Genomic DNA, 27666 nt, shown 5'->3' with positions numbered 1-27666 from the left:
ATCTTAATTAAAGTAGAAAATATGCAATTTTTATATTGCAAGAATACTCTACGACCATTCGGTCCGGCACATGAAATAGAATTCGAGACTATTTCATGTGAAAATAATGTTCCATGGAAATTAAAATTCTAATATCTAGTAGTTTTGCAATTTTTTCTTAAAAATAGTGATTTCTTTTTTATTTTGAAAAATAATCTCCATGAAAATGAATTTACAAATGCTAGAAAATTTATTTTTATTTTTTTAAATCCATGCTTCCAAATAGCCCTTGTGAAAAGTATAAAGATAGGAAAACACTTATAAAATGGGGCTCCATTCCAGGGAATGAAAACCATGATGGTTAATAACCAAAATACCCCTATGAACTGTTAAATTTTCATATATCTACCAACTGGTCGAATATATATAGATTATATGGGATTTGCTAGGGACAATCGCAGAAGGCATTTCGCAAAATGGCTGTTGCATGAGAGTGTAGCCACCTCAGATGAATTAAATGAATAAGACAAAATCTGAGCCTTTGTGGCTGCACTTCATGCAACCCCCATTCCACGAAATGCTTTTACGATGGTCCCTAGCAAATCCCACATTATATTTTAGATATGTTTCACAACTACTAGGTCCTGGTAGAATCCGGCCACGATGGGTCGCTTGGTTTTACGTTGAAATTTTTTACCTTGATGTAGGGTTATTTTACCACGATGGGCCGACCTCAACTAGTTTGGGCCAAAGGCTTAGTTGAGTTGAGTTGAGTTGAGTTGATATAGGGCTATTTTGGTTTTACTTTGAAATTTTTGAACTTGATGTAGGGCTATATTGGTATAATCAAAATTTTGCGCAAGAAAGCTTCCACTCTGTCTTTTTGTGTACAAGAAATTGTTTTTTTTATTTCAACCCGTTTGGCAATCAGCTCTCATAAGTTTTTCTCATAAAAAAGGTAGTACTTGGGATGTTTCTATCTCATTTCCATTTTCCATTGACTTAAGTAAATTACTTTATAGTTAGGGGTAGCATGGTCATTGGGCATTAGGTGGATTTGAAAAATAATGTCATGCTCCGTTTCTCCTGCATTCACGCAACAACGGCTACACCCTCATGACATGTGACTATGTGAGGCGGTGGTGCCAAGCGGGGCCCATGCCGTCTCTGTGTACGCACACTGAGGCCCACTTTTGTGATATATTTTTTTATGGGAAATGATATAGGGAAATGTTATTAGCACTGCTGTTGAGGGCACTCCTCACTTTATTAAAAGTACGGTATGGCTTGCGCCATAGGATGATCCAAACCGTCCATTAGATGGGCCACAGCCTAAATAGGTTGCTAGGCAATTTGGCGGAGGATTAACCTATGGAAATGATTTTTATGGGAGGGTTAGGATCAACCTATGGAAATGATTTTTATGGGAAATGATATATTAGCCCCTTTTTAAGGGATTTGCTAGGCAATTTGGCGGAAAGCCATTTTGCAGCTGATTTTTGCATAGAGAACAGCTACAAAGACTCACTTTTCAGCAGATTTTGTCCTATTCATTTCATTAATCAGATGTAGCTGTTCTCTTATGCAAAAGGGAGCTGCGAAATGGCTTTACACGGAATTGCCTAGCAAATCCCCCTTATAATATTAGCACAATTTGAACTGCTTATTTTAGTGGGTGGCCATATAGAAATTTCAGACGTCAGAGATCCTCGCCATCTGATCGGAAGGTTTGAATATTGATATTTCTCATCACCATTCACCACCTGAATTGATTCCCTACAAAACTCACTATACAGTGTGCCAATATCAAAACAAAGGGGTCCTGAACTCCTGATGCCGTCTCCCGGAAGAAAAAAACGTTCGATGTTAGGAGTTGGGTCCCACTTACATCTCTTTGGCCATATTTGGTATGCTTTGGTAGACTTACGACATGATAAAGTAGTGAACCTCTTACAGCAACTGCCCTGAGACTTCGTAAGAACTACCAAGATGCCCTAAGGAGGAATTCTACGCAGATTAATTTCGGTCGTACCAAGATTTTAAATTTCGACCGAAATCTGAAATTTTTGTCGGAAATTTCGGGTTTCAGTTCGAGACCGAAATCGAAATTGACCATACTCGAAACGGTACTTTATTTCGATCGAAGCTTATCCTAAAATTTCGTCCCAAATTTAAGAGATTTCACCAAAAAATCTCGATTCTTGATGATTATTTAATATTATCCCGAAATTACTAAAATGTGGCGAATGTACCCCAATAAAATAGCCGTAGAAAGATTTCGTCAAATTTTGCAAAATTTCAGAAATTTGGGCTGAAATTTCGGTTTCAGCGATGACCAAAATGCATTCCGAAATGGAAATTTAAAACCTTGGTCCTGACCACCTACGCAAGTGACTTGTAACCTATCTTCACCTGTATTTGGGAGATTGTCTTTGGGCTGAGGAGTATTCACATGAGTCGTTGAGCTGTCTACACTTACACTATGCTTTCAGAGCTATAAATTTTTTTCATGATAAATTAGTGTCTCCAAGTGGTAGGAGAGAGAATTGAGTGGGGTGCTACTGAGATGAGAGTGAGAAGTGGCAAAAAAGTCAGGAAAAGTTTATCTACTTTGAATAGAGTTTTGTGTTTCCAGAGTTTTAGCCACTTCTCACCCAAGTAGTTTCTTGATTTTTATTTCCTAATTTTTAGGCACTTCACAGGCCGGCAGGCCCTATCCCTCTCTCATCACCTGGAGACACTAGTTTATCATGAAAAATTTTTACAGTACCCAAACATGCTCTTGTAGTTTGTCGAGAGTTCGAATTGCTCCGCCTAAGTAGAACGAAATGGAGGAATTGGAGAATAAAATGGAGAAAAAAAAAATGTTGGAATCTATATTTCGCTCCAATAAGTGAAATTCTGATTCCGCCGTCGGAATGAAATTTTTATTAGAATTTTTTTTAATAGAAATCATAATAAGATGTCAATTCAAATTCCTAATTCAGGCAAACCAAACGAGCACACTCAATTGAAAGATATTAATCAGATGGTTAGGATCACCTGATCAATTGTGAATTTGCATGATCGATGGTGGCCCTACATGAACGAGCACTTAATTGAAGGGGTAATACAGTAAAAATAAATTTAAAGTCCGAAGGTAGTCTAGTCTAAACAACCTCGAGAGCCAAACGACCCGTTGAAAAGGTATCTAAAGCATGCTCTGAAATTCAACTAGAACTCAGGGTTATTTTCGTCATCTAAAATAAAAGAACGGTCAAAGAACCCGCCCAAATTACAGCAGTACCAGAGCACCCCCTATATTCTCTCAGAAACTTCGCCCCCTATTTTCCGCCTTCTCCTACTCAGTTTTAGAAGAGAAGTCCAAAAAAGCTCAGCATTTCTCTCTTTCTCACACCCAATCTCTCTCGTTTTCTTCCAGATCTATTTTTCTCTGTCTGAAAATCTCTCCATTGCATAGAAAATGCGTCGACTTTCTGAGTTTTCTCTGTAAGAAGGAAATAATTAACAGATTTGCAACGAGGTTTTGGAGATTTTCTGCCAAGATATGAACCTAAAACTCGCTATAGATTTTCTCTAATCAAAGATTGAGACAGTTGGAGTACATCTGATTGATATCGATTCTGAAACTTTCAGATAATCGATTTCAGCTGGTTTCTTTAAGTTTGGTGGAGGATCGGACTAGATCGTACATAAAAAAGGTACTTTTTGAAGCCTCTGTTTTCTAGATTAGGTCTGCTGAGAAAATGCACTAGTTTGATGTGGAAATAGTTCATTTATGGTGGTTTTCCGCGAAGAAATGAACCTAAAACACACCATAGATTTTCTCTAAGATCAAAGCTTGAGGATCGGACTAGATAGTTCATAAAAGGTACTTTTTGAACCCTCATTTTTCTGGATTAGGTCTGCTGAGAAAATGCTGTAGTTTGATGAGGAAATAGTTCATTTACAGCAATGATTGAGATAAATAACCTGTTTTTGGAAGCGTTTCTCTAGAGATTTTGTCTAAATAGCTGAATTTTTGGGATTCTTTGCGAAAGTTGAGATTTTTTGCCCGTTTTAACGGAGATATTGGACATCAGGGATGATTTCAGTCGGATTTTTAGGAAAATGTCAGTTCCTTTTCTTTTTTCAGCATAAAATTGCTTCGGACGAGCTATTTTCTGCTTAGATCTTCTTTGAATCCCTGCAGTTCTGTTAGTTTTTTCAGTTTAAGCTATATTTTGTGGCATCCCTCACTTTCTTAGATTTTTTATTTTTCTTCAATGTATTAAAGATTTACTACAGGTAGTAATACTAGGGCATCGATGTAAGTGATTCCAAGAGAATAGTTTTTTTTTTTTTTTTAAAGGCTTCGGTTTCGTGTATGATTTAAAAGGAACATTTTTTAGCGGTTTTATTTTCTAGCTTTCTGCAGAGATTGTTGAAGTTTAAACAGTCTCTTGTACTATTAAATGGCCGTTTGGATACATGAATTTTATAATCAAGGATTGTAAAATCCTGGATTTTACATGCTAAAGGCTAGATTCTATAAGCTAGAACTTGGATTTTATAAGCTAAAACCTAGATTTTACTATCTTTAGAAAATGTACCATCTAGGTTTTAGCTTGTTTTAGCTTATAAAATCCAGGTTTTAGTTTGTAAAGTGTAGGATTTCACAATCCTAGATCATAAAATCCTTGTATCCAAATGCCCCAGAAGAGTTCCTGCTTTCCATTGCTTGATTTTGCTTGTGTTTCTGTAAATTTTCAGGATCCGGTGATCAGTGTCCACCACTAGCATTGATAGATGGAATCTAAATCTTTCAAATCACGCTCTTCTCGATCAATGATGTCGGATATTGACTCGCAGAAGATCAAGCCTCCACTTCCTCCATCAGTCACCTTTGGCCGGAGAACTTCTTCGGGCAGGTACATCAGCTATTCTAGGGATGATCTTGACAGTGAACTTGGAAGCGGTGACTTTGCGAATTACACAGTTCACATCCCACCGACCCCTGACAACCAGCCCATGGAGATCTCGATGGATCCGTCAATCTCAGCAAAGGTTGAAGAACAGTATGTGTCGAGTTCTCTCTTCACTGGAGGATTCAACAGTGTCACCCGTGCCCACCTCATGGACAAGGTGATTGATTCTGATGCTAATCACCCCCAGATGGCTGGTGCAAAGGGGTCTTCTTGTGCGGTTCCTGGGTGTGATTCAAAGCTCATGACGGACGAGCGTGGCAATGACATCCTTCCCTGTGAATGCGATTTCAAGATCTGTAGGGATTGTTATCTGGATGCAGTTAAGTCAGGAGAAGGGTTTTGCCCCGGATGTAAGGATCCCTACAAAACTACAAATTGGGATGAGGTGGGCATGGATACAGAGCGACCCCTTCCACTGCCACCCCCTAATGGGACGTCAAAGATGGACAGAAGGTTGTCTGTTATGAGGTCAACCAAGTCGATGCTGGTGAGGAGCCAGACGGGTGATTTTGAACAAAACCGGTGGCTTTTTGAGACAAAAGGGACCTATGGGTATGGAAATGCTATCTGGCCTAAGGAAGGGGGAATTGGAAATGGAAAAGATGATGAGGTTGGGGCGCCATCAGAACTTATTAACAAGCCATGGCGGCCGCTTACTCGCAAATTAAAGATCCCTGCAGCAATTATCAGCCCATATAGGTATTATCCACTTCCTGATTTTCTATGTTATTTTAGCTTGGCTTTTCGGTTTGTATTTGCTTGTTATCTTCTTTAATTTCGATGGTGGATTGTAAAACAGAATTTCCAAGATGCCTACATCTGGTACACATTGGACAATTCATGTATTTGATTCTCAAAATTATTATACCATTCTCCTGCTGCAGACCCCTGATTTGTTCCACCAAATAGAGTAATTTGTTTGCAAGATGTCTATCTTTTCAGCACGGTCTCATGGATTTCATTGCAAGGCATTTCTAGGATATGTTGATAGGAATCATAACAAGTCATCTCAAAAGACTCATACTGCCCACAGATTCTATCTATAATCATGGTTGTTATTCATTATGCGTGAGTCTGCGCGCAAATGTTTGTGTGTGGGTTGGCTTCACATTTGATTACTGCTTCAATCATTTGGCACCTTTCATTCGCATGGGGATTCGATCATGCCAATTGGATATTTGGATCTTTCCTGTGAAAGATCTCACTTCTTTCTTTTTTCTTTTCTGATTCAAATACTATGGCTACCTTTTGCTTCATGGCACAAATATTTAAGGGGAAAAGTTCTTTAAATGTATTTTAGTATCAAGGCTTTGTATTTTCATCATCACAGGTGAAATTCTCTTGTCCTGTCATACTGTTTCTATGCTTTTATTTTCAGGGAGGCTTTGTCAGAATAAAATAGAGAGTTTTATGTTGTGTTTTTTTTTTTTTAGGAGAAGGTGAATTCCTTCCCTGCTAAAGTACACTTTATTACATTTTTGGCAACACAAGCAGATATTATTGGTTGCTTTTTTTGTTTAATTTTGACATTCTTGTATGTTAATAAATGTCAATATCCAACCACGAATTTCTCGTAATGACCTTAAAATCTTGGCAACAAGTAATCACCTGCGTCAACTTATTTTCAAAATATATATAAGCTAATTTACCTTAAATGACACCAGAAAGCATCAGGCGATGCAACCGCTTGGAAACAATGTTAAAGATTTGATTTCTTTATTTTAGGATATGAAAAGTAAAGTGCACCATCAATGTCATTCTCCCTGTTTCTATGACATCAGAACACTTAATAAAGCATTCTTTACCCACACCTGTTCCCACAGGCTTCTCATTTTCATTCGGATGGTCGTGCTTGGACTCTTTCTGGCATGGAGAATCAACCACCCGAACAACGATGCTATCTGGTTGTGGGGCATGTCTGTTGTCTGTGAGCTCTGGTTTGCTTTCTCCTGGCTGCTTGATCAGCTCCCCAAGCTCTGCCCTGTAAACCGTTCCACTGACCTAGCCGTTCTAAAAGAGAAGTTTGAAGAGCCTTACGTTGATGGAAAATCTGATCTCCCTGGCATAGATGTCTTTGTCTCCACTGCGGATCCGGAAAAAGAACCTCCTTTGGTCACTGCAAATACTATACTTTCCATTCTCGCAGCTGATTACCCTGTCGAGAAGCTTGCTTGTTATGTTTCGGATGATGGTGGGGCCCTTCTGACCTTTGAAGCAATGGCTGAGGCGGCAAGTTTTGCCAACCTTTGGGTTCCTTTCTGCCGGAAACATAACATTGAACCCAGGAACCCTGAGAGTTATTTCAATTCCACGAGGGATCCCTACAAGAACAAGGTGCGTCCAGATTTTGTCAAGGACCGGAGACGTGTCAAGCGTGAGTATGATGAGTTCAAGGTCCGGATCAACGGCCTGCCGGATTCAATCCGTCGCCGATCTGATGCATATAATTCTCGAGAGGAGTTTAAGGCCATGAAACTTCAGAGACAGAACGTAGGTGATGAACCAGTTGAAAGGATGAAGGTCATGAAAGCTACATGGATGGCCGATGGTACCCATTGGCCGGGCACTTGGATGGTTCCTGGCCCTGAGCATTCTAGGGGTGATCATGCTGGAATCATACAGGTACTATTAAAGCTACTGCCATGATATTTTGGCTAATTTATGATAATTGTTTTACGGTATGTGCATCAGGCTTTGTTCCGTTAGTGGCATGCCATTACATCATACTTTATTGCCCTTCCACAGTTTGCCCTTATTAAACTATGTAGATTAGATTCTCTAATCCTTGAGTTTTAGCAGTGTCAGTAACCCGAAGATTAGTAGTAGAAGCTTATACAGATGAATTCTATTGTCATCTTGAAATTCTGTGTATTTAATCGTCCAATGATTTGCATCCGTCCTTGCTGGTTGCCAAGGTGATATGGTATTTGACTTTTATACCAAACTGAGCTTTAAGCGGGATCAGCAACCTGAAGATTGGTAGTAGAATCATATACAGAAGAATTCCATGGTCATCATGAAATTCTGTGTAATTTATTCCTTTGATCATCATTCTGGAGGATCGAAGGTGGTGGTAGCAGCAGCAGCAGCAGCAGTATAACCTCTATTTAAACCTTAATTCTATGTCACACATATATAAACCTCAATTGCTAGTGTCTAATCACTCTTTTGTTGTGCATCTTAAACCCCAATTAATGCATTCTGCCTTCTTCTACCAAAAGAAAATGGTACCCATATACGTCTGTTGGGATAAAGTATGTGTGGATGCTGTAGATACTAATAGTCACTGGTGACACATGGTTGGATGGTCTTATTTTTATGATATAAGAAAGATATATGGTCAGATGCTCTTTTTTTCTCTTGGAAAATGCTCTCATACTGTATCAAAATCTCTATGTATCTGTGTATCTGAATTCTGAACATCTCAACTTTAATAATATTTTGAAACCTTCAAAAAATAGAGAAGAAGAAAATCACATGTTTCCATCTACAGGTGATGCTGAAACCTCCAAGCGATGAACCATTGAAAGGTAGCTCCGCCGATGACACCAAGCTGCTCGACCTCACTGAGGCAGACATTCGCCTGCCCTTACTCGTTTACGTGTCCCGTGAAAAGCGACCTGGTTATGACCACAACAAGAAGGCCGGTGCCATGAATGCCCTGGTTCGTGCCTCAGCCATCATGTCCAATGGACCCTTCATCCTCAACCTTGATTGCGATCACTATATTTACAACTCCCAGGCCATGAGAGAAGGCATGTGTTTCATGATGGACAGAGGTGGAGACCGAATCTGCTATGTCCAGTTTCCACAGAGATTCGAGGGCATTGACCCATCAGACCGTTATGCCAACAACAATACTGTTTTCTTCGACGTTAACATGCGGGCCCTTGATGGCCTCCAGGGCCCCGTATATGTGGGCACTGGATGCCTCTTTCGCCGGATTGCCCTCTATGGCTTTGATCCTCCTCGCTCCAAAGAGCACCACCCTGGGTGCTGCAGTTGTTGCTTTACACGCCATAAGAAGGTTGCTTCTGAAGAAAACCGTGCATTGAGAATGGGAGACTCCGATGAAGAAGAAAACATGAACCTATCACTGTTACCTAAGAAGTTTGGCAACTCGACTCTCCTTGTTGATTCAATCCCAGTAGCTGAGCGGCAAGGGCGGCCACTTGCTGATCACCCAGCAGTGAAGAATGGCCGGAATCCAGGCACTCTCCTTGGCTGCCGAGAGCCGCTTGATGCAGGGACAGTGGCAGAAGCAATCAGTTGCATTTCCTGCTGGTTCGAAGATAAAACCGAATGGGGCCAACGTGTGGGGTGGATTTATGGGTCTGTAACAGAAGACGTGGTTACTGGTTATCGGATGCACAATCGAGGGTGGAGATCGATTTACTGTGTCACCAAACGTGATGCATTCCGGGGAACTGCTCCAATCAACCTCACCGATAGACTCCACCAGGTCCTCCGCTGGGCAACTGGTTCAGTGGAAATCTTCTTCTCTCGTAACAACGCTCTTCTCGCCAGTCCAAAGATGAAAATCCTCCAGAGAATTGCTTATCTGAATGTTGGGATTTACCCATTCACCTCCATATTCCTTATTGTCTACTGTTTCCTCCCAGCTCTATCCCTCTTCTCTGGGCAATTCATAGTCCAAACTCTCAATGTCACTTTCCTCGTGTACCTTCTCGTCATCACTCTAACGCTTTGTATGCTTGCCATACTCGAGATCAAATGGTCAGGAATCGAATTAGAAGAATGGTGGCGGAACGAGCAGTTTTGGCTAATTGGGGGTACAAGTGCACATCTAGCTGCAGTTCTTCAAGGACTTCTGAAAGTAGTCGCCGGAATTGAGATATCCTTCACTCTGACAACAAAATCCGGTGGGGATGATGGGGATGACGAGTTTGCGGATCTCTACGTTGTCAAGTGGACTTCGCTTATGATACCGCCCATTACTATTATGATGATGAACCTAATTGCCATTGCTGTTGGGATTAGCAGAACCATATATAGCGAGATCCCACAGTGGAGCCGGCTCTTGGGCGGTGTCTTCTTCAGTTTCTGGGTTCTAGCCCATCTCTACCCCTTTGCCAAAGGACTTATGGGGAGGAGAGGGAGGACACCCACGATTGTGTATGTCTGGTCTGGGCTCATCGCCATTACAATCTCGCTCCTTTGGGTGGCCATCAACCCTCCCTCTGGTGCTTCCCAGATCGGGGGATCGTTCCAGTTTCCTTAATTTGAATTCTGCCCCGAGGTTTTGAAGTATTTAAATGGTGCCAAGTTTCCTTAATTTGAATTCTCCGGTCATATTGCCAGCCTAAGCCAAATTTCAAGAAGGTTTTAGGCGAGTAGCAGGCACTCAGCTGTAACTAATTAAAGCGAAATTTTCTTGATTGTGTTCTTGTATTTTATTTTATTTTTTCCATTTGAAATCTGATGTGTATTTTAATGAAAATAGTTATTCGTTTGTAGTTTTGAGAGGTGATTATTGATCTGAACCATCTGATTCGAATAGTTGTGGGGAAATGGTTGAAATTTTAATTTTGGTTGCGTACAATTCTCTCTCTCTTATGACCACACTGTATGATGATCCAAACCGTCCATAAAATCTCTAGATTAGGGTCGATTTCGTTGCACAAAAAATTGGGAAAATAAAAGTAAAGGACATTCCTTTTTCTAGCAATGTATGGCTGCCATTTACTATATATATATATATATGACAGTCCTTTTCGCCTGAACTTTTCCAAAGAGGGACTGAATGATCCTAACCCTCTATAGATCGGAGGGTTAGGATCAACCTATGGAAATAATTTTTGGGGCACCACCTATTTAGGGTGTGGCCCATCTAATGGACGGTTTGGATCATCCTATGGTGCGGGCCATACTGTACTTTTAATAAGTGAGGAGTGTGATCATCAAAATACACTAGTGTTGATAACATTTCCCTTCTTCTTCTTTTTTGGGAAATGTTATCAGCATAACCATATCTTGATATTTACACAAACCCAACTGTCTTTTCTTCTTTTAATCGGCTGTGAGAGCTTTTTGGGAAATTTAATAACCTTTTGACAGCTCTTTAAACCAGCGCTTCATTCCCTCCACCCACAACTCCTATGAGATCCTTGGAGAGATGGAAGAAGACAAAAACCAGCTTCAGAAAATTGAAGGCCATGGGGGATGTAAGCTCCCTCTATAACCAGAGTGATTCATCCACTTCTCTTGACGCCATCGTGTCTAGCCCAGGACCCATATCTAAAGACGAGAGGCATACAGTGATTATGAGTTTAGGAAAAGCAAGAGAATAAGGAGGAATAGCTAGAAGATGATAGACCTTCTGGATCACAGCAAACATGGTTCCACCTGAGTATAAGGCAGTACTCTAAGGATCTCGTGTATGCTCTTTTCTGCTGCTCGTCGAGTTTGTCTTCAAGGGTATCTTGTCCCTAGTTGTCCTTCCCTTTCTCTTAAGCATTGTACTAAGGATTGGGAAGTGATCTTGGTCCATCATCTTTCTTTTTTAATATACTGGTAGGGGTCCGCCTAACCACAGCTTACCCATCAAAAAAAAAAACTAAAAGACAAGATGGGTTGGTGAAAATATCAAAATATGGTTGTCCTGATATCATTCACCCTTCTTCTTTTTTTTGAAATGACTGTGCTTTGGACATTTGTTAAGGTGTTTTCAAAATCTGATTGAAACCCAAATGGCTTTATTGACATGTAGGCCCTATGCTCCCTCTTTGGAGTGCCATCACCTGTTGAGTGTCTTGTAAACAAATGGTAAATGAATTATAGATAATAATTCATGTTTTAGCTAGTAATGAGCACATGGATTGCAACGGGAAAATGAGTAAAATGATATGGGTAAATCATAATTAGCACATGGATAGCACCTTAAAAATGAGTAAAATAATAAGGAAAAACCTTTATATTGCCCACCGGCCAACACATGGCAAACGGTGCCCGGGTGGTAATGATGTTCATTGGGAATGATATTATGGAGATACCATTCTCTATGAAATACTAAAATTAATCCAATGATATTACCATTTCAAATGTTACCAGTTACTAGTAAGAGAATTGATCCAATTTAGTTACTATCTGAAGCAGATGCTTTAAAACTTGTTACATTTCATTGTTTTTTCTTTGGCCTTCCCATTTTCAGCCTCTACAGAATCTTTGATACGTCAATATGAAACATACAATAACTCTTCTCAGGCAAAGTGCAACCTCACCTGAACAGAGTTCAAACTATTCATCCCTGTTCTTTTCTGATTCTACTGATGCCTAACACAAGTCAACTCCAAAATTTCCCTCTCAAGACGAAGATCGGGCCTCGGAGTTCAATTATCTGCTCATATTTGTATGGACATATCCATAAATAGATCATCCCTTTGATTGAGACACATTTCCCACACACAGATTCTGTGAGACAGTCGTACTGTCAAGCATAAGTCGGAGCGAGACACTCATCAACCATCTCCAAGAGATTAGGGTTTTCCAAAGCCGCTGCTACTCGTTCTTTATCATTTAATTGTTTGTTTACTGCAAGTTAAAAACAAAAAATACAACATTAAAACATGGATAAAGACGCGCTCTAATTCAATTCAGTGCATCTTAGAAATGAATAGATACCTGCAGCTTCGGTTGCATGAGTTCCGGGTGCTACCCTAATATCCACCTGAACATGAAGCAAGTGAAATTGTATGAGAAAGAAGAACAAAATATGAACACTTTCAGAGAACAAAGAGGGTAAAATACCATTAAGAAAATCATCAAAGAGAGGTTCCAAAATGCAAGCAGCATGAAATTTAAAAAATAGAATGATGTGCAATTAAAAATGATATTTATCAAAAGCAGAATAAAGCTCAATCACATCAAAAAAGTGACATAAGCATGACTCTCTGCGATGCATATCAGAATTGTTTTTCCATCATGATTAAGTTGTGAGAGTATTCTGGCTTCATCAAATTCATTTAGGGGCCGTTTGGATAAGCGGATTTTAGAAAACAGGTTTTTAGTTTGAAATCAGTGTAAAAGAGGGTTCATGATCAGGTTGCTGTGTGCTGTCCTGGCAGCATTTCTTGGATTTTAAGCAAGAAAATCAGGTTTTAAAAATCTCTCCTGCAACCTGAGATTTCTAAAACCAGGAAAATGGGAGGATCTTCTACTCTCTTGCTGATGGAAAGAGGGGAGAGAAGTCAAAATGAGTTAACAACGACGGCTGGTCCGCTTCTTCTCTTGTCTCTAACCCTCTTTTCTAACCCTCGTTTACACTGTTTTCAAACTAAAAACCTGGTTTCTAAAATCCGCGTATCCAAACAGCCCCTTAGTATATCACAAGAACTACCTTAAATTTCTTAGTAATTGATTATCGAATTGTGAAATCCAATACAAGATTTTAAAAAAAAGCCCTTGAAATATAAGGTCTGGAAAAAAAACTTTGCGAGTGCGGATGGTTATGCATCGAAATGATAAAAGTAAGGAACCATAGAAACTGGTAGACGAGCGTATGAAGATGACGAATTTCGCAGTGGTATGGGCTTCCCTCAACCATGGATGCCTTGAGGTGGACAACTGAGCTGCCATTGCAAAATATCTTCTACAGAATTTCAACAATTAAACCCAACACCGCACAACCAAACCCAAAATCAGGGGGGGGAAGGCAAGTTTTTCATAAGATTGTTATTAAATACCTTAACAGGTTATATGGGAGAGTGTCCAATAAAAGAGAGTCTAGCATTTCGAAAACACACCTAAAACAATCAGGACTCGGTTGGTAGATCATTTTTCCAACACCACGGAAACCCAAAAGTCCTCACAGAAAAATCTATCGCGCTCAAAAAACATGATCTACATGGTTTGATATTTATTTTTCTAGAAAAGAAAAGGAGAAAAACCTCTAGCAGAGAAAAACCTCTTCCGGCGGCCGATCCGCCGGGCCTCCTTTCTATTTTCGCTCCTCCTTTTTCACTTGCTTCTTCCTTCTAGGGTTCTTCTTCTCTTCTAACCCCACAAACCCTAAATCAGATTTTCTTTTTGACTTTCTTCTTCCTTCTAAGGTTGTTCTCTTCTAACCCCACAAACATTAAATCAGATTTTCTTTTTGCAGACCTTTATATCCCAAGATGAAAACCTCCTCTCTCTTGCACAGAAATTAAGCTTAGGGGGTGATGGAGTCTGGCTGTGTGGGTGGGTGGATAATGGCGAAAAAGAATAGATCTGGGTCGTGAGCGAAAAGGAGAGAAGAATGTTGGGGTCTTGGATGAATGGTGGTTACAGAGAGGGTTGTGGCGGCGACCATGGAGACCGCAGCTTGCGAAGGTCACCGTACTGCGGCCAAATGTCGAATCTTCCCTTGCTTATCGGCGGGGAGACCGGATCTGGCTGTCGGGTTGGGAGGCTGGATCTGACCGGAAGTCGTCGGGAGGAGACTGGATTTGGCTGGAGGCCGGATCTGGCAGGAGGTCTTGCTTTGTCTAAAGCTATGACTCAGAACCTTTGGCTTTTGGCCGGAGGACGGATCTCGAGGTCGTGGGAGCCGTCGAGAGACTGGAACTGGAAGGACATTGAGGCCGTGGGAGGCCTGTGGGTTGCCAAATGTGGAGGTCGTGGAAGGCCGGGGGAGGCCATGGAGGCAGTGAGAGGCCCGTGGTATGTTGAATGAGGCAGCCATGGGTTGCTGGATATAGCAATGGAGAGGATGGAAGAAACAGATTTGGTGCCAGATTTAATGGGGGCCGCTGGAGCCTGGAGGTGGTGCGCCGGAGATCAGGTGGTGAAAATGGCTATCGTGTACGGTTAGGTAGCACAATAGCTCTAGGCCTTCGAGCGGGATTTTTGAAAAATCGAAATCGCCAGTTGGAATGAGGTGGAGAAGTATGTGTGGCATGGCGGACACGTATCATGACTTGGTGGGGCCCACAAATATGGCACTTTTTTGTTGGATTCGATACAAGTAGACTATTGGGTAATAGGTAATGTAATGGGGAATGGGGATGGGTAGCATATAATGGATATATAAGCTACTTCTACTGTATGTAGGGGGCGATATTGTTGTAGCTTGTTAGGGGACAACTAGTCCCTTATTTGGCGCTTTTTGGAATAATAAATGTCAATTTTAAAAAAAAAAACATGATCTACATAAAAAGGTCAAAAATTCTAAAGCCTTAAAGCATAGCTCTATGAACTTGGAAACTCGACCAAGTACTCGAACCAGATTCGACCGACTTGAACCCAACAAATAGTTCAGTTAGTTAGGGTCATATATGAATCCAAGCAATTTGTAGGCATCTGCGTAGGTGGATGAGGAGAGATGAAGCTTTGCAACAAATGTGTGTCAAATTGTCCATAAATTTAACACACATTAATGAATATGCTAAATAAACCTTGTGTTCATGTAAAAGAAAAGTGAAAGGGACTCTGAGCAAATCAGAAGGCTGACATAGTATAGAGTTGTTGGCTTCCTGTGTGTTAATTGTTTACAATAAAGGTAAATATGATGGGGTTATGGAACTGGTAAACCATGGTGGGAAGAAGGTTCTGGAGTGGGAGTGCATCACCTGGGATAGGAGATCCTAGCTAGTAAGTCCGAAAAAATAGAATTCTTCCAGCTAAGAATAGAATGAGGAAAATATGGCTCCATGAATGACCTTCAATATTGTGCTCCGATCCCAAGCAATGATGGCCATGGGTGTTTGCTCTTCATATTAATAAAATTCAACCCGTATATAAAAAAAAACCAAACAATGATGGTATAATAAAATATATAAGCATAAACATTGATCTCCCCATTGAAAAAATAAAGATCACGGAAACCGTTTTACTACACCAATGTGACAGATGGAATGCTTTTATTCTGATTGTCATGAGCAAACAAAAAGATTGTCGTTAAGAAAACACTTAACAAAAAAAGAAAACACTTAACAAAAGAAGAGCTTTCCACTAACTGCAGCCCATTAATTGCTGGAAAAAGAATGCATTGCAACAAATAATAAATTAGGTTGACCCAATAAGCACATGCACACATTCCACCATGCATATATCATATATGTATGATAGAAAGATCTCTAATATCTAGCATTATTTCCATTGACTTGTCCTTCAGTATTTAAAGAGCTGTCAAAAGGTTATTACATTTCTCAAAAAACACTCAGGAGCCAATTAAAGAAGAAATGACAGCTGGGTTTGTTCAAATATCAAAATATTGGTGTGCTGATATTCCCTTTAAATCAAACACAAATCCTAATTCTACTTTGGTTTTATGAAATGAGGGAAAGAGTGTCATACCTTGTAACGAGAAGGTAGGCTGCGCATAAGTTTCACACGTATACAAAGGCCAATAACTGTAGCCATACTGCAATGTTCAACTGTAGGCGTGAATGTGACCCTGTTTCAGGAGGGAGTGATCTAATCATTCAACATAAAATATCATGGTAACTAAGTTGAGTTGCAATACTTTATAAGCACAGGCCGACTTAAAAGCAACAGAAATCGGCACTTACGAAACATGACTTCGCTCATCATTAACTTCAATAGCATCTTCTGAAACCACTTTCAGTTCTTCCAAAGAATAAGGATGTTCTGGATCTTTAATATCTCTAACATGATGTAAGATTGTTAAGATAATAAACATTTCATACTAATTGAGGATATGTGTGTGTGTGTGTGTGTGAAGTTGTTAAATATGGCCCACTACCCTTGCAAAATGTACTATGTAAGTGTTTCTCGTTAAATAGTTCCTCATTATTGCTAACACCATAGAGAGAGCTCACAAGATAACCATGTTAATTTATAAAGATGTTTGCATTTGAAGAGTATTTAGCAATTATGTCTTACATGAGCTTAGCCAGCTGATTGTTGAAATGATATTGGGTAGCTCTTTATGGACCAACTGTAGATTCATTTTCAACATTGGTAAGCCTATGGTGAGAATACTTTGTGTGGTAGATCACCAAGACAAACATGTCATGGGGTATTTGTTTTTTTTTTTTTTTTTTTGAATGGTAGCTAATTTCATTGAAAAGAAGACTGAGGTGATCAATACAAAGAAGAGATAGGAGATCGTCATAGAAAAATACAATAATGAAAAAAGAGAGCAAGGATAGAGCTCGAGGGGGAAGGGAATCAAACAACGCCAGAGCTTCTTTGGAAACTCCCTCCCTAGAGAGGCGATCAGCTACCCCATTGGCAGGTCTCCAAACATGCTTCAAAACAATGGAGGATGAACCCTTCCAATCGTTTATCTTATTAAAAAAAATTGACAAACATCCAAGGATGCTTATGGGAACCTTGGAGCCAGCCCATGACGTCAAGTGAGTCCCCTTCCACGACCACCAAGTCCCAACAACCTTTATCCAATAACTCTGATGCACAGCACGCACCTCAGCCTCTGATGCATCGGCAATACCAATGGCCCCGTGAAAGCCCAAATCACCTCTCCTCTCTCATTCATCAATACTCTGCCAATACCAATGGGGTATTTGTATGAGGCCATAGATAAGGCCAAGGAAGTCATAAGGGATAGATAGAGGAATAAGAAATCAGAGTATATGCCAATCTAGAGATTTATTGATAAAGTATAGGATCAGTGGCTTTATAGTCCCCTTCATGTAGTGGGTTACTTCCTTAAACTAACATTATTTTTTAATCCCACCTCTTCTGGGCGTAAAGAGATCACCAAAGACTTAGTAGATTGTATAAACAAATAATACCAGACGCGGACATACAGGATTTCATCAATATGCTCAAGTCAAGGAGTCTGGCAAAGCCTCAGGTGACTTCGAGATGGATGTGGCAATTTGCAACCAAACGAAGCTAGGTCCAAGTAAAGTAATTTATTTATGTAATGCTTTAAAGTTCATTTTATTTGAAAACTTTAATGAGGCTTTGCTTATTGAAAACTTTATAACTACAGGTGCATGGTGGTTACAGCTTGGTATGACATCCCAGAACTGCAAAGCTTTGCAATTGGGATACTTAGCCAAACTTGCAGTGTGACATGATGAGAAACGAACTAAAGTACTTCCGAGCACACCCACTCCGTGAAGAGGAACAGGTTGGAGCACTAGAGATTGGATAATCGAGGGTTTGTCCACTACAACTTGAAATTTCAAGAAAGGTAATTTTTTTTGTGGTATATTGCTTTTAATTAATGGTCATCCATAACAAGACTCACACTTTAAAGTAAACTAATAAGAATTTCTGTTAATTTGTAAGAAGAATTTAAAGATACAACCTTGACGTTATGATGGAGTGAATAGGAGAGAGAATGGGTCTATAATTTTCAACATAGAGGATTTAGGTTGGCAACGAGTGGAACAATATGTTGCAGATGTTGACAAGGGAGATGATGACATCGATCATGATGGTGGAGCTGGTGACGTGATGATGAAGGGTACCAGCCAGATAAGTATGATGATCAAGCTTACGAGCATGAGATGAGAGATTTGAGAGAACATTATGAATATAAACAGTTTCAGACTTTATTTATGTTTTGTAATATTTATATTTGCCATAATGACTTGTGAATGTTATTGAGTTTTGCAACGAATTTGATATTACTTAGGTTCATCAAGAGCCAATTTCACAACAAACATTTGATAGATGATTGAGTAATAAAATGTGTCTTCTTTTTTTCTTTTCTTTTTTGTTAAATTCAGTTGTTGCAATGGTTTCTTATATTTTTCTAAATATTTTGGAATTAAAAAAAAACTTCTGCAGCGTCTTTTCCGAAACAGAACACCGAAACATTCCAATCTAGGAGAAAAAACAGAACGGTCGCCAAAACATAATTGATAACTAAGCTACTTACACATCAAATGAGCTCTGACTTTAATATAAATATATAGGCTCATAAAGTGGCGTTGAATGAACTTATAAGCACGAAGAATTGGGTAACAAATTATCGTCAATAATGCAGAAGCCACCCATTATTTCATAACAAATTTACAAACTAAACAGAATGAATGGTGCAAATCATATCAGCATTCAAATCTATTTAGAAGCAACAAAACAGGCATGCACAAATCAAATTAAAATCAAAGGATATCAAAAACTTCTTGTTGGTCGATGGGTTCCACAGCGTATTCATCTGCATCAATATGTTCACTCCGCTCTCGTCTCTCTTTTCTTTCATAGATGATGGGATTAGCATTAATCAAACTGGAAATCATTTAGAAGTGTAGAACAAACACCTTTTACTTCAAATTACTATTCCTGTAGAAAAAAGAAATATATGAGAAAAATCACTATCACATGAAAAATAAATACATTAACTACATAAAAGTCATAACCTAAATGCAAGATTTGTCAAACAGAGAGAATTAAATTTTATTTAAAAATACAACTATCTATCCTCGAACAGTCTTTTTTTATTGAGATTTAGGTTCTTGATGCAGGAATCACAAGAACTAGTAATTCTTAGATAACTAGTCTTAATTCGATACCAGGGAAGGCTTACTAATGGTATCTAACTATGAAATGAATACGAAACAGAAAGTAATATTTTTGTTCTACGTAAAGAAAAAAGAAAAGCAAAAGTGGAGCACTAATGATTCTGTATATTAGCAGAATAAGAAGAACCCCAATTTCATCTTTATGTTTTCATGAATTCAAGATTGTTCTTTTGTCTAGGAAATTTAACCAACAATAAAAAAAAAGGAGAAAGTAATACAAATAGAGAAAGAGGATTTAAAAACCCTAGAAAGGCTAGAGGAGATTGGTTTGTCAAGTAAAAAATGAGGTCGGGACTCTTTGGTATGGAGATCCGTTTGTCAGGTAAAAATATGAGTTTGGGGAAGGGATTAGGTTTAGGGAGGGTAAAGGGGAGGGGATCCAAATTTTGGATGATGTATCCAATGTGAATCCGCTCTATGCCATAGATTTCCGAGCCTATAAAGATCAGCAAAAAATAAAATTGTTAGGGCTTCAGAATGTTGTGAGAGAATTAGGGAAAGAGTATGTGGGCTTGGGAGTTATTTAGAAACCTAAAATAGGAAGAAATAATCAGTATCACTAAGCTTCTTTCTGGTTTGAAACAGTCCTGTATATCTCAAGGCAAGAAAGATAAAATTGTCTGGGCACAGGACCCTAGGGGATCTTTAACAAACAGATCATTCTACAAAAACTTCAATAATAACTCTTCTAAAACTTCTTGTAGTAACCTTTTGATCGCACCCGTCCCACCTTGAATCACTGCTTTCACCTGGACTGCTTGCTTGGAAAAGATAAACGCAAGTTTAAAAAGAGAAAGTTCGGACTTGCCAATAGATGCCCTCATGCCCAATATGTCATGTCAAAGAGTAGTCTGTCAGAAAGCTTATTGTTCATTACAAAGTCAGTAACTGGATTTGGAAAAGAATACCTAGATGGTTTCAACTTTGGAGCGAGCTAGGCATTCCCTAAATCAATCAAAGATTTACTTCTCAGATGGAATCTTAAGGGTCCATTTGGATGCACCAAAAATGGGGAAAAGAAATTAAGAAAGACAAATTAAACATTTCCTAGTAGTCTTTGGTTTCCATTTACTATTCACATGGCAGACCTTGTCGGCTGTAAATTTTCCAAATGCAAGCGGCCTTGCGTTGTTTGACTTTCCTCTCATATCAAGAGAAACATGGAAGTAAAGAAATGGGAATCTATACTCCTTTCCTTCTACTTCCATATTAGAAGATGTCGGCTACGGCTAGTAAATAACAAAGGTATGTGGATATAAATATGCATCACAACATTTATTCTTAGCTAGTAACGGTTACAGAAAACTTTATTAAGTAATATAAACCTTTGCATGCTTATACTTGAAGCCTACAATCCCATGCACAATGAGCACCACATTTATGACTATTAGATCATACTCTAGGAATTACGTCAAGCTACATAAATATAGATATCTGCTTAATATGAATCCCACTCACAAACTTTAGGGTATTGTGGTTTTACCATCCAAATTTCCCATTTTACTCTCCATTTCATAATTTGACCCGTCCAAAAATAAATCAGCATATTTAACCCAATCGTGTCAAATGACCTACATTCGTCATCCCTGATAACTGCGTCACTTCTAACACACATCCTTTTGGGTATGTTTGGTTGCACAAAAACAAAGGAGGCTTGGGGACTTTGCTTGGCATTTGGGTGCCATGTTAGCAAAATTCCCCGTTTGGTGGTCAATACTCAATATCTTCTGGGTAATTATTGCGTGTAGGTTGATGTGGCATTCCGTTCTTTGGCGTAGGTAAGTTGGGGTTTGGCGAGGACCCCTATCAGTTTCTTAAATGAAAAGAAAGATGATACATATAAGAATGGAAATCAACATCCCTATCCTTGAGAAACTAGATAAGGAAAACAAAAGGACTCATATGATCCAAGAAAGACTCTCTGTAACAAGAACTTGACGCCCCTAATGTTCCTGGAGGTCTATCATATTCTGACTCAATTTCCTAATTCTTTAGCTCTTCCTCAACTTCTGGTGGTTTGTTCTTCGTGTTTTGTCCTCTGTCTTTGGTGGTTTGTCCTCTGTGGGAGGAGGGTGGTTTGTCCTCTGTGGGAGGAGGGCTATCATCTCCTGACCCAGCTCATGTTCCTCTGGCTCTTCTTCGATTTCAATATTTCATCTCTTCTCATCATGGATGGGTGCCAGAGAATTTTCTTGGTGGAGGTTGCCTGTGTTTCCTTCCTCCATATTCGAGTCTTCAATTTCAGAAGTTTCTGCTTCATCATTAGAGGAATCGTCTATCTCACTTTGATCAATATCCTCCGTTTCAGAGTCCACCTCTTGATTGTCTTTCCATAATGGTAAAGGTGTTCTTTAGGAAAAGTTGCTTTTGGACCTCGGTTTCTTTCTTCAGAGCTTGTGGTTTGGTGTTGGTTTGGCCTGTGTAATTTCTCTCTGATTCTCTTCTCCTTGGTCCATCATTCTTTTAGGGTTTGCCTTCTTGTTGTTTGCAATGGGTCTCCATTCTTGGTGAATCTTTGGTTCCTTGGATCTCTCCTTTTTTGGGCAGTGATCATTTGAATGACTCGAGTTTATACAAGTGTTGCAAGCAGATGATCTCCTGGAGGTGGAGGTGAATGGAATGGTATGAACTTTGGGTAGTTTGCCTCTGCTTCCGCCTCTATACATAGCCAAGCATAGTTAAGCCTGGCTGCATCAGAGGTTTGAGAGCCCATGAACAAAGGCCTCCCAATCTTGCTTGCTATTTTACTAATTCCCTTCGGGCTCCAGAATTGCAGTGGAAGACTTGGCATCCAGATCCAAATCGGAACTACTGAGACAGATAGTTTTTCTAATGAATTTTTCGGTGACCATTTTCGTAAGATGAGGGGGGCCTTCCAGGGAATGAGCAATCATTTGATTGTAGAACCTATTTGCAGTCTTCTATGCAGGTGATCTTGACGAGGAAGAACCCGCTGCTCAAAGTAAAGAGCCGGATCTCTCCTCGAAGCTGTCATTTTCTTGTTATCTTTCAATAATGGAAGTATGGTCTTTTACCAAGAAAGTATCCTATTAGGTTAAAGGTCGTAGAGGCAGTTTTCTGAGCAAAGAGGGCACTACATGGCTGGTTAGGTCCTGATTGGGTTGGGAACTGGGTGGGAGGGTGAAGGCCTTCTGGAATTTTGAAATTTTGGTAAGTGGCATTTTCCTATTCTTTTTTTTCCAGGGTGAAAGTTGACCAGGGCATGTTATTTTTGGAGCCTTCTATTTCTTTGTGCTCAAGTCTTTCCTTTTCAAGTTTCACCATCAACCTCTCACTAATCCCAGCCATTTGGGTTGTGGGGACTCGGGACTCTACCAAATTTTCTTTCCAAGAAATCCGTTAGGGTTGGAGGTGGTGGGAGGGGTTTTGCTTCCAGAATTTCTTTCACCGTTCCTGGGTTATCGCAGGATTTTTTGGGTGTTTTTCCAAACTTTCTTTTGTTGATGTCCAGAGAGACAGATGCCATTTTAATTCTCGCTGGTAATTGTCATTCTGCCCAGTTTTCCAGTTTGAAATTTTTAGGTGGCGTCATCATCCTTTTGTTCCAGGTAACTGGAGAAGTGCCGGTGAGCATTTCCTCCAAAGATATTATCAGTTTTGAGGTCACTAGTGGAGGCTTGTCTTCTCCCCTGACCTTTTTGATAAGGATGCATCTTGCCATTGTAGGTTGCCGGATTTAGTCATCACATCCCCTCCTTATAACATCATCCAAGCCAAAATCCACGAAAAAAGGTGGAATTTTGCTTGAATTTCTTGGGAATGGTGATTTCTCTCTCTCTCTCTCTCTCTCTCTCTCTCTCTCTCTCTCTCTCTATATATATATATATATATATATATATATATATATATATATATATATATATATATATATTGGTAATGACACCCCCTACATATTCCCCTTCTCTCCAAGTCTACGCCCCCCAACCAAGCACTACTTACCACGATTCTCCAAGGTAATTCCAGGCAAATCCAATGCTCGTCTCCTCCCTGTTGACTACTTTTCCACTACTCTACATGCCACGCAACCGAACAGACCCTTAGAGAAATTACCCAACGGAACCATTTCAGTTAAAACTAAAATCACAAGTCTACCAAACCTTTAGGGCTAGTTTGGATGCCGAAAAGATTTGGATTTGGATTTCTCACAGTTGCAGCCCTTTTTGCATTGTAATTTTTTTTTTATATAGAAATTTGGATCGGATCAAATTATTGGATTTCTAATTCAGCAGGTGACAGTGAAAAAAATCAGATTTCTAAATAAGCTGTGGAAATAAGAAATTGGAAATCCACACATCTGACAATTTTCTTCACCCTCTTTGTTCCTCAACCTCTCCCTTCCACTAGGAAATACGCCCTTCCCTCTCTCTCTTCCTCTACATGAGCTGCCGGATCTATTCAATTCATATTCAAAACTCAATTCCAAATCCAAATACAAAATAGGAGGTATCCAAACGGGCCCTTACCTTTTTTAAACACTTCTATACGGGACAAAGGCTTTGTTGAGTTGAGTTCTATATGGTAAAAACTAATTCCAAATACAATAATCCACACCCAAGAAAGCAAAACCATTTAAACATCTTAGAAAAAAAAAACAGCAAAACCGACTTGGGGAAAAGGAAACAAAATGAAATAAAGAAACCCTAGACAAAAGAATAGTTGCTGGTATGAAGGATTTCAATATCAAGAACAAGGAATCCATGGTGAAATCTATTGATTGCAACTAACTAACAAAAGCAATAAACAAAAAAAGGAACAGACTTTCCCCCAAACGTTGTAATTCAAAGGAAAAAAAATTAAAAAATAATGCTTAGATTGTACTTACAGCTTCGAATTCAACGAAGACCACAACTTGGGTTTCTCGGATTGAATCACTATTGATGGAAAATGTTCTTATTTGACAAACAATTAGGGTTTTGAGAGAAAAAACAAAGGGTCGAGCTTTGTTATTGCTTGGTGATCGAGAGAGGGGGGGAAGGAGAGGGATTATATAGTTACTGATATTTGCACTACTATTTTAATAATGAGCCAGTTCACCTTGTCCTTTCTGTTTTAACTTTGCTGCTGAACCCCATTTTGGCTCGGCATGGGTTATTGGGTTTGGCATTTTCTCAGGCTGGGCTGGGTTGGGTTAGGGTTGGGAAAAACCAACCCGATTTAATTTCGGGTTTGGTTGGGGTTAAGAGGTTGAGACCTTGGACATCCCGAACCCGACCTCTATCTAGGGTTATGTTTTCTCGTCCTTGTGTATCAAATGAGTTCTACTTCTTTATTATTTCTCTAGTGATCAAGGCACACACAACACAGTGTATTCTCGTGGTTGTTGATTCTGTGAGAGCGCGATTTCAAAGCCAAGAGTTATTGTATCTTGGAGGCAATTGTATTCAACCTTGTCTGCACCGCTGCTTCATAGTAGGGGGGTGGTTTTGCCTTAAAGAAGGTTGATTTTGTATCGTGTCTCAACTGATAAACATAACTCATCTACTTATGTTTATATGATTACAGTCATCGTTGCATGTTTGTCACTACAAATAAGATTTGGGCAAAATGAGGTACGTACTTAAGTTGAATTATTTTGTTTGTTTTTTCACCCTCAGTATATTATTGGTTGTTATATTGCATCTAAACTTTCAACTTCCATATTTGAAAACAGCTTCAAGAAACAAGATACATGGCACTAAGAGCCCTTGTTAAGAAGTTGTGCTGTCGTATCATTTTCCTTTAACAGTGTATTAGAATTATCATGCGATGATACTGTGACTTATTACCAATTTCAAGTAGATACGTATTCATTAATTTATCAGGTACATTGATTTATTATGTATTTTCTTATATTATACATTACATTATAATTATTAACATATTTGCATACATATTATCAATACACAGTTGATAGATTAACTTACAATTAATGATACACGTGTTGCAGATAAATTTCCAACAAGCCCCTTTTTGGATTGCATGCAAATATTTATGATGAATTTTTTTCCTTGGGAAAAATTTTTCTTTCCACGATTTAGAGGGAAATGATATGAGGGGTACCATCATAAACAAAAAGTCCCTCTGAACAAAAAAATTGAATAGGTTTGTTTCCGATGATCTTTTTCCGTGTGTAAAAAAAGTAGGGAAGTTTGGAAATAATTTTCCTTTCCACAAAATTATTGCAATCCAAACCGGGCCTAAGTTTAAACAATGGGATACACATGATGAGTTTTCTGTGGTGAACGATACTCATAGGCGTAGACCAACACGTGAATGGTTTAGATCAACCAATCATGCACGTGGGGCCTAATTCTTTTTTTTTTTTTTTGATGACTTAGGGTGTCCCTACCCCACTTTGTAGAGCGGGACTAATTCCCTCCGGATGCGTGCAATCACCCGTAAACCACGCGCATCAGGTAAGCCCAGGGGGATTCAGACTCTCATCTCTGGGGAGAATACCCAAGACTTTAAGCCAGAGAGCCACACCTGTACGGGTTGTATGTACTCTCTGGGGAGCATACCCTAATTCATTTTTAGTTGTATGTACTACTCCCACGACCACCAACGTATAAAAACTCAAATATGAAAAGCACCACCTTTTTCTTCTTTTAGAACCAAGCACTTTAACATGTTAACTGTGTGATCTAGATCGTTCATCTGATGTGTGTCCAATGAATGGATCCTAACCCTAGATCTCTCGATTCTACATCCCTTTTCTGCCAGACTTTTCAGCTGGTAAGCAGAAGTTAGAAGCAAGTTCAATCACAAACCTCCATTTAACTAATCAAACTCCCATTCCAATGGTTAAATAGGATTTGTCTAATGAAGGTTTTCATTTGGATGATCCAATATTCAAGTTGGTCCCAATGCAGGCAAAAATCGCCAGCTAAATTTCATCGACAAACAAAAGTTCATGAGAACTGAATAATATAACAGGTAGGTCTCTATCTGTCAAGAAAATTCCAAAACATACAACAGAAAGTACGAACATTGGTATCAAGTTCAGCAGCAATTCAGAGCATCAAAAGCTAAAAAAAAAAACAATCAACCAGTATAATAGCAATTCCAATTTACAGAAGAAAAAATCATGGCATCAATCTAAGGCCCTGTTTGGATTGCTAGAAAAATATTTCTGATGGGTTTTTTTTCTTATAATTTTTTTTTTCTTTCTATAATTTTGAGGCAAATGATTTGATTATGTCTAGTTTAGAGGGATATTATCATAAATTGAAGGTACGTCTAACGTAGAAATTGAATAGTGTTGGTTCAAATCATCTTTTTTATGTGTAAAAAAGTGAGAAAAATTAGAAATATGTTTCCATTCCAAACTTTTCCAAAAAAATCCAAATCGCAGGCTCCACTACGGACCAAAACCCTAGAAAATCAAATCAAAACCCTAGGACACGAAAAAAAATGCTATATTCTAACTCTGAAATATATAATTCCATGGAAATCCGAATCAGATGGCTAATTATAATGCAAATACAACGAATCAATCCAAAATAAAAATTAAAAAATAGAGTCAATCAAACGATGGGATTGAAACTTACATTAAAGTACAGATTTTGCCCTAGAAAACGCAATCGCACCAGAATCAGGTACGAAATTAGGAAAAAGAATAGAACTTTATTGCCAAATAGTTGAGAGAGAAAAACGAAGAAAATCGAGAGGGGTTTTGCGTGGATTTTGTTGGGAAAATTTTTCAGCTTTTGAAGGTCAAAGAGAAAGAGAAACAGTCTCCATTTCTGCTTCTCTTTGACCTAATGAATGAAACAGGCAAACAGCCCTTTCCCTCTCCCTGCGAGTTATACAGAAGAATGGTGTATACATATGAGAGGCAACGAGAGGGTGCGATTGTGTTTCGGTGTATTTTCCGTGTATACGTTTGACCGTGTGGCGCACGAGTCTAACACACGCCGGTAATGTACAAAATGCACCCTCTCTCTCTTCTCTCTCTCTCTCTGGATCTGGCAAGTGTGTATCCACCACGTAAATAGGTTATGTCCAAAAAATCATGCCCCCAGGGTGATCGCCCTCCGATATATAGGGCCACGTTTGGATACCCGTGAGATTTAGATTTGGATTTAGTTGATATTTTGAACTGGATCATATCCTTAGATTTTCAAATCAGCTAAAACAGTGCAAAAAAACAGATAAGATTTGAAAATCAAATTTTTTTGCACTGTTGTAGCTGATTTGGAAATCTAAGGATGTGATCCAGTTCAAAATATCAACTAAATCCAAATCTAAATCTCATG

At 39.1% G+C, this 27666-nt stretch overlaps 2 protein-coding genes across 3 annotated transcripts; one reads left to right on the top strand and one right to left on the bottom strand.

The window, feature by feature from the left end:
- The first annotated feature begins 3301 nt into the window (after positions 1-3301).
- Positions 3302-10509, top strand: LOC143884855 (cellulose synthase-like protein D3). Of its 2 annotated transcripts, none has more exons than XM_077388675.1 (4): positions 3302-3680; positions 4732-5645; positions 6770-7568; positions 8440-10509. In XM_077388675.1, exons 2-4 carry the CDS (start codon positions 4768-4770, stop codon positions 10186-10188), a joined length of 3426 nt encoding a protein of 1141 aa, XP_077244790.1. In that variant the 5' UTR covers positions 3302-3680; positions 4732-4767; the 3' UTR covers positions 10189-10509. The 2 variants fall into 2 exon arrangements, with proteins under 2 accessions (XP_077244790.1, XP_077244789.1); XM_077388674.1 differs by having other exon boundaries at positions 3302-3850.
- Positions 10510-11857: 1348 nt separating this feature from the next.
- On the bottom strand, positions 11858-27213 carry AE7 (MIP18 family protein (DUF59)). Its single transcript, XM_077388677.1, has 6 exons — positions 26959-27213; positions 19003-19169; positions 16457-16562; positions 16242-16341; positions 12588-12633; positions 11858-12497 (listed from the first exon to the last, which is right to left on the bottom strand). The coding sequence occupies exons 2-6, from the start codon at positions 19124-19126 to the stop codon at positions 12397-12399; spliced, it is 477 nt and encodes a 158-aa protein (XP_077244792.1). The 5' UTR covers positions 19127-19169; positions 26959-27213; the 3' UTR covers positions 11858-12396.
- Between the last annotated feature and the right edge of the window lie 453 nt (positions 27214-27666).

The sequence above is a fragment of the Tasmannia lanceolata genome, unplaced genomic scaffold (assembly GCF_043159265.1).
Source record: "Tasmannia lanceolata isolate RefF3 unplaced genomic scaffold, GAP_Taslan_0.1 ptg000008l, whole genome shotgun sequence".
NCBI lineage: Eukaryota > Viridiplantae > Streptophyta > Magnoliopsida > Canellales > Winteraceae > Tasmannia > Tasmannia lanceolata.
Note: the sequence above shows the minus strand (reverse complement) of the source record. Positions and strands in the feature narration are given on the sequence as shown.